This window comes from Symphalangus syndactylus, chromosome 10 (genome assembly GCF_028878055.3).
Source record: "Symphalangus syndactylus isolate Jambi chromosome 10, NHGRI_mSymSyn1-v2.1_pri, whole genome shotgun sequence".
Lineage (NCBI taxonomy): Eukaryota > Metazoa > Chordata > Mammalia > Primates > Hylobatidae > Symphalangus > Symphalangus syndactylus.
In genome coordinates, this window is record NC_072432.2 from 11866489 (window position 1) to 11879195 (window position 12707).

Sequence of the window (12707 nt, forward strand, 5' to 3'; positions counted from 1 at the left end):
AAGTAGGACTCAAGGGGAACAGCATGGGCAGGAGGGGCGGTGAGAGCTGTGGATGCAGGTGCAGTCCCACCAGGTACCCACAGCCTGCCCATCTCCATGTGTCTCAGGCTGCCTGGCACTAGGAAGGTGAAGCTTTGTTCTCAGATGGACTAAGTTCCTCTTCCTGCTTCCTAAAGCTTTATGCCTCCACATCAGGCTTTCCATGAGAGGCCTCAGCTACAAGCTCCATCCCTGGGGACCACCCTTGAGGTCCGCAGTCCATTTCACTGCTTCCTTTCCAAAGGGCACATATTTGCTTCTGTGCTCAGGTTGGTTAGAAGCCTGATGAATCGGGATGGTTCCTTAAAACCAAGTAGTTAGTTTTAAATCACAGAGAAATGAAACCAAACTGACACAAATTTCAGTTTCACAACCTGGGAAAACTGTTGCCCTGCTTGATGTATTCCCGAGGGTTTACCTGGCCCTAGGATTCAGGCATGCCAGGTGGGAAAAAAGAAAAAAAAACCAAGTGAGAACTAACAAGAACAGTGGAAAACCCCCAAACCCTTTAAAGCCTCTTACGTCGCTCTGGAAAGGTCGAACTTGTGGCAGCTTTGGATGTGGTACATTAAGTCCCCTCCATTGAGGTACTCCATCACAAAAAAGAGATTTTCCTGTGGGAAAACAAAACAATTCCAACTTTTATTTCATTTCATTTTTTTTTATTTATTTTGTCTGAGACAGGGTCTCACTCTGTCTCCCAGGCTGGAGTGCAGTGGCACGATCTCGGCTCACTGCAACCTCCGCCTCCTGGCTTCAAGTGATTCTCCCCCTTCAGCCTCCCTAGTAGCTGGGACTACAGGCATGCACCACCATGCCCAGCTAATTTTTGTATTTTTAACAGAGACAGGGTTTCGCCATGTTAGCCAGGCTGGTCTCCAACTCTTGACCTCAGGTGATCCGCCCACCTTGGCCTCCCAAAGTGCTGGGATTACAGGTGTGAGCCACCATTCTGAGTCACAGTTCCAATTTTTAGCTCTTTAGAGAAAATACAACAAGGAGGACTACTTTTTAAATGGATTAGATCATTTCAGGGGAACCCATTCTGTTGTGAAATCACTTATCAGAAGACTGTCAAAATCATTTAAACAATCTATGTTTTTGAGCCCCAGGAAGCCTGGGGAATCTAGGTGGGATGCCGTGTGACATCTAGATGCTTGCGTGTTACAACCCAGCAGATGAGCTGGGGCACAAGGGAGAGTCCAGTTGACCTTCTGGCCAGACAATGGGATGGTGCCAGGCACTGAGGGCACTTAGCATGTGCTGATCATATACTTATCGAAAGTGACAGGGTGCAGGGTGATAAGGAGAATGTGTTTTGGTCTCTGACTCCAAGGGTGGAGCTTGAAAACATTCATTCATTCAACACTCAGTAATTAGCTACTGAGCATATTCTATGGGCACGGCATGGTGGGGAGTGGGCAGGGCATGTCAGTCATTCCTCCTTGAAGCTTGCAATCAAGTTTAACCTTATTTTTCTCCAGTCCTGACTTAACTCATGGCAGAGGCAAGCCACAGTTTATGACGGAGTTCTTCTGGCAGAGGACACGATGTATGTCAGTAGAGCTGGAGCCCTCGAGTGGCCACAGTCAGAAGCAGGGCTGGGTGGTCTTCAGGCTGTGGTGGGCATATCAGAGGCGGCCAGGATTGTAACCAGCCTCAGCTCCTCAATGATGTGAGACAATGTTTTTTTTGAGAAACCTGATTTTTAAAGGGTTGTAATGCATCACAGAATCAGTAATCCATAAAGTGTGGGGACCTTTGGTGCATCTGGGCATGAATTTGCACCTGAAAGTCTCACCTGGGTGGTTTCTTAACAGAATTAACCTTTACATTTTGATGTGAACCCAACAGAGGCCATGGAGCATAGGAGGTAATGGTAGAACATTGTTCTGGTCTGACAGTGAGACTGCTCGCCTGGGCAACACAGAATGGGGAAACCAAGTATTGTGGCAATTATGTCAGTAATCCAGGTCAAGGTAAGCATCCATCTTTTTTCAATGTTAGTTTCCAATCTGATTTACTAATTCCATATATCTTTAAGTGAAGCCCACCCTTTTCTGGACAGGCCCAAATTCTCAGCTGACATAAATCATGACTTAACACAGATTTCAAACCCAATTTGAGAGTCGTCATTGGCTTTGCCTGCACACACCTGCTTTCTCACGCTACCTCTTGCTCTTATCAGCACCATAGAAAGCTTCTGTTCTAACCTCACCTTTCTACTCAAACTGTAATGGCCCTATACACGCCACAAAGGTGGAATCTTCTTTTAAGTACTCATGAGAGCAAAGCGTATGAAAGTGTAAAGTGAAACTATTTCCAACAGTGCTTGAGTGAACGGTTTCTTCTAAGTGTTTGGATGCTTACAAATTCCTAGAAAGGCTGATATTTCAGAATTTAGCAGTCAATTTAGTTAGATGTGGAGAAAGTGGTGGGAGGGGACTGGAGGCAACAGTTCAGCCCCAATCCCATGCATTCCACACACCTTCTCACCTGTTCTCAGGTCTGAATCAGACGCCACACTAGTGGTGGGCACTGGGGGGGGAGTTGAATTGGCCACTAAAGTCTAAGAGATCACAGGGCACAGTCAGTGTTTACTACCATGAGGGTGAGAAGAAGACTACGTTGCTAGTGATTATTAATTAACAGCAATGGAGATTTACAGTATGTTGGATGCCCCACATTTAACCCTCCCAAGAGAACTGCAGGCTCCACAATAAATATGTCAAATATCTGTTCTGGTTCTCATCTTTATATTAAGCCACAGCATGGGAAAATTGCAGTGACTGTTTTTTGTCCTTTGTGATGGCATTTTGCATCAGTTTAACCCTCTGGCTTGGATGAATGCCTGGTCAAACGTGGGCTTCTTGAAGGGGAGCAGGGACAGTCCATGCCTGGAAGTCCAGCTTGTGTGATCCGGCCTGGAGGACCTGCTGTCTCTCTAGAGGATGCTCCTCTGTTTGGAAAGCCTGGGAATCGAGTCATCCGTGATATCCTGGGCCCACTTTGGGCCGCAGAGATGGCTCTGTGATAAAATTAGCACAAATGCATGCACATACAAACTACACGGTCCTGAGGTTTGGATTTTGAGGATCACATTTTGAGGGATAGATAAGCCTTTTAAAAGCTGAATCCAAAATCCCATCATAAAAGGTAAATACAAATATAATAGGCTCAAACTTTCATAAACAGCTGGGGAAGGAGTGCCCAGAGTTGAAGGCAACCCACAGCTGACTAGAACCTCTGCAGAGCTGCAAGCAAAAAGAAGTGTCTGCTGCTGGAAAGACTCTGGGCTGGCGTAGATAGGAACAAACAAAGAAGAATGAGACTCAGAGTAATTGCGAAGAATGTGGACTTCATCCTTACTCAGCTCTGGGTTCAAAGCCCCTCTATTTGTAACTCTGGAGACTTGACTTAACCTCTCCTGAGCTTCATTTTATTTGTGAAATGGGGTAATAATACTCCTGCCTCCTAGGGTTGCTGTGGGTATTAAACAAATTAGTGTGTGTGGAAATGAAGCTCTGCACTGACCCTCAGTGGGAAATTGATAACTGATGGCAGCTGTCCTTCTAGGAAACAATTTAAAAGCCAGGAAAGATAAAACCAAAACTAATCCAAAAACCAGCAAATACTTCCCAAAGGAAGCAAATGAATAGTTCTCTGGCTGATGGCTCTCGAAAGAAAGAAGAAAACAGAATTAGATTCCCTCCTGGGCTGCCCTTTAGGTTCTGGCCACCTGCTGAGAGAGGATACAAAGCAGGCTGACCGAGAGAGAGAGAGAGAGAGAGAGAGAGAGAGAGAGAGAGAGAGAGAGATGGTGGGGAGGGAGGGAGAGAATGTGGCCTGTGTTGGGTTAATTGTAAATGGCACTTACTAGTCTAGACCTCACGTCTTTATGGCGGGTAATACATTAACCGAGGCAAATGATCTTTCTGGTGGGTGAGAACTGAAGCTGTGATGCCATTGGGGGATGGGACATGTCAAACGCATCCCAGTCTTGCCGACTGTCAACAACTCCTGGCAAAGCATCTGTCGAATGGAAATTCTAGTCTGTGAGAAATGAGACTGTCGCTAATCAGCTGTGTGATCAGGTAAATGCCACCATCACAGGTCCTTGGTTTCCTCCTCTGAAAAATGAACCCTGTCCATGAAAATGAGAGAGTCACCATTACCTACAGCTTTGTTGTGATTTCTAGACAACTGAAGGCAATAAACAATGTTGACGTTCTGTAGATAGGTGGGTAGTCAAAGCTGTATGACTCTTTTATGTTTGTGTTATTGATGTTTTAAAGAAATGGTATTTAAGTTGGGTGCAGAGGTGCATGCCTGCAATCTCAGCTATTCATGAAGCTGAGGCAGGAGGACCACTTGAGCCTAAGAGTCCAAAGCCAGCCTGGGTAACAGAGTGAGACCCTGTCTTAAAAAAAATGATGATTAAATACAAGACCGAAGTGATAGATTTAACAAAATCAGTTGTATAATTCTCATAGGACTGTGTTTGCATACACGAATATCATTTGGAGGAGTTAAGGGTCCTAGAGCTGTCAAAATATATCACTATTTAAAACACAAGATAGTTCTTTAAAGGGAGATATAGGACATTTTGTGAATATTCTAGAATTAGTAAAGGGTGAATTGTAAAAGCAGCCTCAAAAGTTATTTAATACAACCTAGCTTCTACACTGCTTTCTTCTTACAGTGATTATATTTTTCAAATGAGAGAACAAGAATAAAGAGAATGGAAAAATGTTTAGTTGTGAAGACTATTCAACACAGCTAGTCAAATATTGAGTAAACAAGGAAACGGCTGGCAAATGTGCATATATTATAGGATGAATGACAGGTTTATAGCATTAAAGAAATTAATGATTTTTATCAAACTAATAACAGTTAATTTTGTAAATGCCCTGAGAACTTGGCAAATATCATGCAAATAAGGTCAGATTTATAGACTCCTTCTCCAGAAAAATAAGATGGGAAAAGAAGGAAAAGAATAATTATAGTCATTTTTCTGAGGTATCTTTTTTCTTCGAAGGCTAGTAAACCAATGTAATAAATTTTACACAAGAGAATATTTGCAATCTCTGCAAAATAAATAAAATTAAGATCAAAATATTTATGACAAAACATCTAAATTTACCATCACACCTTTCAAAGTATCATATGTTAAGCACATGTAACAAATGTTATAACAGTGAAGACTATAGTATAACAAGATGGAAACCAGAGATAGAATTCAACTCTACTTTGGGACATCTCCTATGACAGCCAATGGAAAGAGTCGGGAATTCTGCTCTGAAGAAGAAAGGGGAGCTATCGTTCATATTTAAAATTAAATGAAAGAATTCATATAAAATATTCAGCTCTGTGCCTGGCATATAGTAAGAACTCCTTATGTATTAACTTTATCACATACATTGTTATTATTTTATCACACAGGGAAGAAAAGCATTAAGTTGCATTATAATCAGAACAAGGACAGCCCCAACCTTTGTAAGATCTGGAGCAAGTGTGCAGAGGGAGGCCCCACACCGTGGGTCCCCAGGTTTAAGTGTTATTATTCAAGCTCACCAACAATTCAATTAAATATGCTCTACATTCCTATATGTTCTCTGTCTCTTGGGAAATATAACTGCATAATGACCAAGAAGGCCAGTGACAAATTCAGGATCCCTCGAAATTCTGCACCAGTTAATTGGCCATATTGGGAAAGTCCCCTCCTGCCCGTTTCAAGGACAGAACCTAGGGAGATGTCTACACAGGCTTGAGGCTGTTTGGTTATGGAATTCTGAGGTCCTGGGGAGTGGTTTAGGAACAGAGATGACCTCTTGGCTTCACAGGAAGGAGTGTGGTATGAGAAAGGCCGAAGGGAGGATTCTAAATGAAAGGCTGTGCAGAACCCCTCTTGCTTGGGTCTAAGGTTTAGGACATGGAATGAATAATTTTCCAATTAAATAAGGTGTGAGTTGGATTTGTGTTGAGGTATCTTGAAGTCTCAACTTTACTAATAATTTTGGATTGACCACAGAAAAGAGCACTCTCCTGTGACCAGCTAGGCTTATCTTCTCTGGAGCTCCATTCCCTTTGCTGCAAAATGAGGGGATCTGACCTGATAACCTCTACCACCCCTCCCTACTCTAAAATTCTTGATCCACGGAGTCTGTCATTATAAGGAAAACAAAAGAACATAACAAATCATTAGTTGTTAGTTATTCTGAGCAACCAAGATGCATCTCAACAGGTGAATGGATAAATGGTGGTACATCCATACAATGGAATATTACTGAGCAATGAAAAATGAGTTCTCACACATATTCTTAAGTGAAAGAAGCCTATCTGAAAAGGCTACAATCTGAATAGCCTCCCTCTTGTCTGGTTTCTCCATCTCTGGCTCAAGCATTTCCCATGATTCTCATCCCTTACACTCTGCAGTCATAATGAGCTTCCATCTTCTGAAAACTCTTTCGGGAAGATTTCTGTATCACCACTGAATCTGCCCATCCACCACTCAGTCCTTCACACTTTATTGTCTGTTCCTCCTCCGTAACACATTCCACAGTCAGTTTTTGATTGTCAACTCTTCACCACATTAAATATATGATCCTTTCTCTCTTGAAATTCTTTCCTCTCCTGTCTTCTGATACTCCTAACTCCTCTGTTCCTCTTCTTACCACCCCAAGGGATCCTCCCTATCACCTTTCCCCCCTGCTCTTCCTCCCGCTTTGCAATAGAGAGCTTTTCTGTGGTTTGGCACTCGAATATCTGCAGTAGGTTGATTCTGATGCTCATATATTCCCACAGTTTCCCCTGAAGAGTCCCACGAGTGTCACCTCCTCAGGATGGGAACTGTAATCACCTCAAATACAACATAATGTTGGGTCTAATAAGGAACCTCCACTCTGCCCCACTTTATGAAGAAATCGTTGCTAGGAACAGCACATATTAAACTGCTCTATGCTATTTATCAGATATTTTCTCTAAGACTGGTGCTGGAGAAGAGGATCCTGAAGTGACAGAAGTTTTAAGGCGGAGAGACAAGGAGATGGACAAGAATGATTTTACGGTCAAGGATCAAGGCAGAGGCCAAGCATGGTGGCTCACACCTATAATCCCAGCATTTTGGGAGGCTGAGGTGGGTGGATCACTAGAGGTCAGGAGATCAAGACCAGCCTGGCCAATATGGTGAAATCCCATCTCTACTAAAAATACAAAAATTAGCCAGGCATGGTGGCACACACCTGTAACCCCAGCTACTTGGGAGGCTGAGGCAGGAGAATCACTTGAACTCAGGAGGTGGAAGTTGCATTGAGCCACCTGGGCAACAGAGCTAGAATGTCTCAAAAAAAAAAAAAAATAATAATCGGGGGGTGGAACCAAGATGGCCCAATAGAAACAGCTCTGGTCTACAGCTCCCAGCGTGAGCGACACAGAAGACGGGTGATTTCTGCATTTCCATCTGAGGTACCTGGTTCATCTCACTAGGGAGTGCCAGACAGTGGGTGCAGGACAGTGGGTGAAGCACATCGTGCCTGAGTTGAAGCAGGGCGAGGCATTGCCTCACATGGGAAGTGCAAGGGGTCAGGGAATTCCCCTTCCTAGTCAAAGAAAGGGGTGACAGATGGCACCTGGAAAATTGGGTCACTCCCACCCTTATACTGCACTTTTCCAGTGGGCTTAAAAAATGGCACACCAGGAGATTATATCCCACACCTGGCTCAGAGGGTCCTACGCCCACGGAGTCTCACTGATTGCTAGCACAGCAGTCTGAAATCAAACTGCAAGGCAGCAGCGAGGCTGGGGGAGGGGCGCCTGCCATTGCCCAGGCTTGCTTAGGTAAACAAAGCAGCCAGGAAGCTCGAACTGGGTGGAGCCCACCACAGCTCAAGGAGGCCTGCCCACCACTGTAGGCTCAACCTCTGGGGGCAGGGCACAGACAAACAAAAAGACACCAGTAACCTCTGCAGACTTAAATGTCCCTGTCTTGACAGCTTTGAAGAGAGTAGTGGTTCTCCCAGCATGCAGCTGGATATCTGAGAATGGGCAGACTGCCTGCTCAAGTGGGTCCCTGACCCCTGAGCAGCCTAACTGGGAGGCAACCCCCAGTAGGGGCAGACTGACACCTCACACAGCTGGGTACTCCTCTGAGACAAAACTTCCAGAGGAACGATCAGGCAGCAGCATTTGCGGTTCATGAAAAATCCGCTGTTCTACAGCCACCGCTGTTCTGCAGGCACCGCTGCTGATACCCAGGCAAACAGGGTCTGGAGTGGACCTCTAGCAAACTCCAACAGACCTGCAGCTGAGGGTCCTGTCTGTTAGAAGGAAAACTAACAAACAGAAAGGACATCCACACCAAAAAAGCATCTGTACGTCACCATCATCAAAGACCAAAGGTAGATAAAACCACAAAGATGGGAAAAAAACAGAGCAGAAAAACTGGAAATTCTAAAAATCAGAAAAGAATGTTCAACCCAGAATTTCATATCCAGCCAAACTAAGCTTCATAAGTGAAGGAGAAATAAAATACTTTACAGACAAGCAAACGCTGAGAGATTTTGTCACCACCAGGCCTGCCCTAAAAGAGCTCCTGAAGGAAACACTAAACATGGAAAGGAACAACTGGTACCAGCCACTGCAAAAACATGCCAAATTGTAAAGACCATCGAGGCTAGGAAGAAACTGCATCAACTAACGAGCAAAATAACCAGCTAACATCATAATGACAGGATCAAATTCACACATAACAATATTAACTTTAAATGTAAATGGACTAAATGCTCCAACTAAAAGACACAGACTGGCAGATTGGATAAAGAGTCAAGATCCATTAGTGTGCTCTATTCAGGAAACCCATCTCATGTGCAGAGACACACATAGGCTCAAAATAAAGGGATGGAGGAAGATCTACCAAGCAAATGGAAAACAAAAAAAGTCAGGGGTTGCAATCCTAATCTCTGATAAAACAGACTTTAAATCAACAAAGATCAAAAGAGACAAAGAAGGCCATTACATAATGGTGAAGGGATCAATTCAACAAGAAGAGATAACTATCCTAAATATATACGCACCCAACACAGGAGCACCCAGATTCATAAAGCAAGTCCTGAGTGACCTACGAAGAGACTTAGATTCCCACACAATAATAATGGGAGACTTTAACACCCCACTGTCAACATTAGACAGATCAACGAGACAGAAAGTTAACAAGGATACTCAGGAATTGAACTCAGCTCTGCACCAAGCAGACCTAATAGACATCTACAGAACTCTCCACCCCAAATCAATACAATATACATTTTTTTTCAGCACCGCACCACACCTATTCCAAAATTGACCACATAGTTGGAAGTAAAGCACTCCTCAGCAAATGTAAAAGAACAGAAATTATAACAAACTGTCTCTCAAACCACAGTGCAATCAAACTAGAACTCAGGATTAAGAAACTCACTCAAAACCACTCAACTACATGGAAACTGAACAACCTGCTCCTGAATGACTACTTGGGTACATAATGAAATGAACGCAGAAATAAAGATGTTCTTTGAAACCAATGAGAACAAAGACACAACATATCAGAATCTCTGGAACACATTCAAAGCAGTGTGTAGAGGGAAATTTATAGCACTAAATGCCCACAAGAGAAAGCAGGAAAGATCCAAAATTGACACCCTAACATCACAATTAAAAGAACTAGAAAAGCAAGAGCAAACACATTCAAAAGCTAGCAGAAGGCAAGAAATAACTAAAATCAGAGCAGAACTGAAGGAAATAAAGACACAAAAAACCCTTCAAAAAATTAATGAATCCAGGAGCTGGCTTTTTGAAAAGATCAACAAAATTGATAGACTGCTAGCAAGACTAATAAAGAAGAAAAGAGAGAAGACTCAAATAGACGCAATAAACAATGCTAAAGGGGATATCACCACCGATCCCACAGAAATACAAACTACCATCAGAGAATACTACAAACACCTCTACGCAAATACACTAGAAAATCTAGAAGAAATGGATAAATTCCTCGACACATACAACCTCCCAAGACTAAACCAGGAAGAAGTTGAATCTCTGAATAGACCAATAACAGGCTCTGAAATGATGACAATAATCAATAGCTTACCAACCAAAAAGAGTCCAGGACCAGATGGATTCACAGCCGAATTCTACCAGAGGTTCAAGGAGGAGCTGGTACCATTCCTTCTGAAACTATTCCAATCAATAGAAAAAGAGGGAATCCTCCCTCACTCGTTTTATGAGGCCAGCCTCATCCTGATACCAAAGCCTGGCAGAGACACAACCAAAAAAGAGAATTTCAGACCAATATCCTTGATGAACATTGATGCAAAAATCCTCAATAAAATACTGGCAAACCGAATCCAGCAGCAGATCAAAAAGCTTATCTACCACGATCAAGTGGGCTTCATCCCTGGGATGCAAGGCTGGTTCAACATACACAAATCAATAAATGTAATCCAGCATATAAACAGAACCAAAGACAAAAAGCACATGATTATCTCAATAGATGCAGAAAAGGCCTTTGACAAAATTCAACAACCCTTCATGCTAAAAACTCTCAATAAATTAGGTATTGATGGGAGGTATCTCAAAATAATAAGAGCTATCTATGACAAACCCACAGCCAATATCATACTGAATGGGCAAAAACTGGAAGCATTCCCTTTGAAAACGGGCACAAGACAGGGATGCCCTCTCTCACCACTCCTATTCAACATAGTGCTGGAAGTTCTGGCCAGGGCAATTAGGCAGGAGAAGGAAATGAAGGGTATTCAATTAGGAAAAGAGGAAGTCAAGTTGTCCCTGTTTGCAGATGACATGATTGTATATCTAGAAAACCCCATTGTCTCAGCCCAAAATCTCCTTAAGCTGATAAGCAACTTCAGCAAAGTCTCAGGATACAAAATCAATGTACAATGTACAAAATCAATGTACAATGTACAAAATCAATGTACAATGTACAAAAATCACAAGCATTCTTATACACCAATAACAGACAAACAGAGGGCCAAATCATGAGTGAACTCCCATTCACAACTGCTTCAAAGAGAATAAAATACCGCCGGGCGCGGTGGCTCACGCTTGTAATCCCAGCACTTTGGGAGGCCGAGGCGGGTGGATCACGAGGTCAGGAGATCGAGACCACGGTGAAACCCCATCTCTACTAAAAATACAAAAAATTAGCCGGGCGTGGTGGCGGGCGCCTGTAGTCCCAGCTACTCGGAGAGGCTGAGGCAGGAGAATGGCATGAACCCGGGAGGCGGAGCTTGCAGTGAGCTGAGATTGCACCACTGTACTCCAGCCTGGGTGACAGAGCAAGACTCCGTCTCAAAAAAAAAAAAAAAAAAAAAGAGAATAAAATACCTAGGAATCCAACTTACAAGGGATGTGAAGGATCTCTTCAAGGAGAACTACAAACCACTGCTCAATGAAATAAAAGAGGATACAAACAAATGGAAGAATATTCCGTGCTCATGGGTTGGAAGAATCAATATCATGAAAATGGCCATACTGCCCAAGGTAATTTATAGATTCAATGCCATCCCCATCAAGCTACCAATGACTTTCTTCACAGAATTGGAAAAAACTACTTTGAAGTTCATATGGAAGCAAAAAAGGGCCCGCATCACCAAGTCAATCCTAAGCCAAAAGAACAGAGCCAGAGGCATCACGCTACCTGACTTCAAACTATACTACAAGGCTACAGTAACCAACATAGCATGGTACTGGTACCAAAACAGAGATATAGATCAATGAAATAGAACAGAGCCCTCAGAAATAATGCCACATATCTACAACTATCTGATCTTTGGCAAACCTGACAAAAACAAGCAATGGGGAAAGGATTCCCTATTTAATAAATGGTGCTGGGAAAACTGGCTAGCCATATGTAGAAAGCTGAAACTGGATCCCTTCCTTACACCTTATACAAAAATGAATTCAAGATGGATTAAAGACTTACATGTTAGACCTAAAACCATAAAATCCCTGGAAGAAAACCTAGGCAATACCATTCAGGACATAGGCATGGGCAAGGACTTCATGTCTAAAACACCAAAAGCAATGGCAACAAAAGCCAAAATTGACAAATAGGATCTAATTAAACTAAAGAGCTTCTGCACAGCAAAAGAAACTACCATCAGAGTGAACAGGCAACCTACAAAATGGGAGAAAATTTTCGGAACCTACTCATCTGACAAAGGGCTAATATCCAGAATCTACAATGAACTCAAACAAATTTACAAGAAAAAAACAAACAACCCCATCAGAAAGTCAGCGAAGGATATGAACAGACACTTCTCAAAAGAATACATTTATGCAGCCAAAAAACACATGAAAAAAATGCTCATCATCACTAGCCATCAGAGAAATGCAAATCAAAACCACAATGAGATACCATCTCACACCAGTTAGAATGGTGATCATTAAAAAGTCAGCAAACAACAGGTGCTGGAGAGGATGTGGAGAAATAGGAACACTTTTACACTGTTGGTGGGACTGTAAACGAGTTCAACCATTGTGGAAGTCAGTGTGGCGATTCCTCAGGGATCTAGAACTAGAAATACCATTTGACCCAGCCATCCCATTACTGGGTATATACCCAAAGGACTATAAATCATGCTGCTATAAAGACACATGCACACGTATGTTTA

At 42.8% G+C, this 12707-nt stretch overlaps 1 protein-coding gene across 2 annotated transcripts in view; it reads right to left on the reverse strand.

Moving 5' to 3' along the window:
• Positions 1-12707, reverse strand: part of PRKCQ (protein kinase C theta) — a 149753-nt gene that overhangs the window by 26967 nt on the left and 110079 nt on the right. For both annotated transcript variants that reach the window (XM_063610033.1, XM_055296445.2), the window contains exon 13: positions 562-653. In XM_063610033.1, coding sequence (XP_063466103.1) covers positions 562-653 — 92 coding nt within the window. The remainder of the gene's footprint in view (positions 1-561; positions 654-12707) is intronic.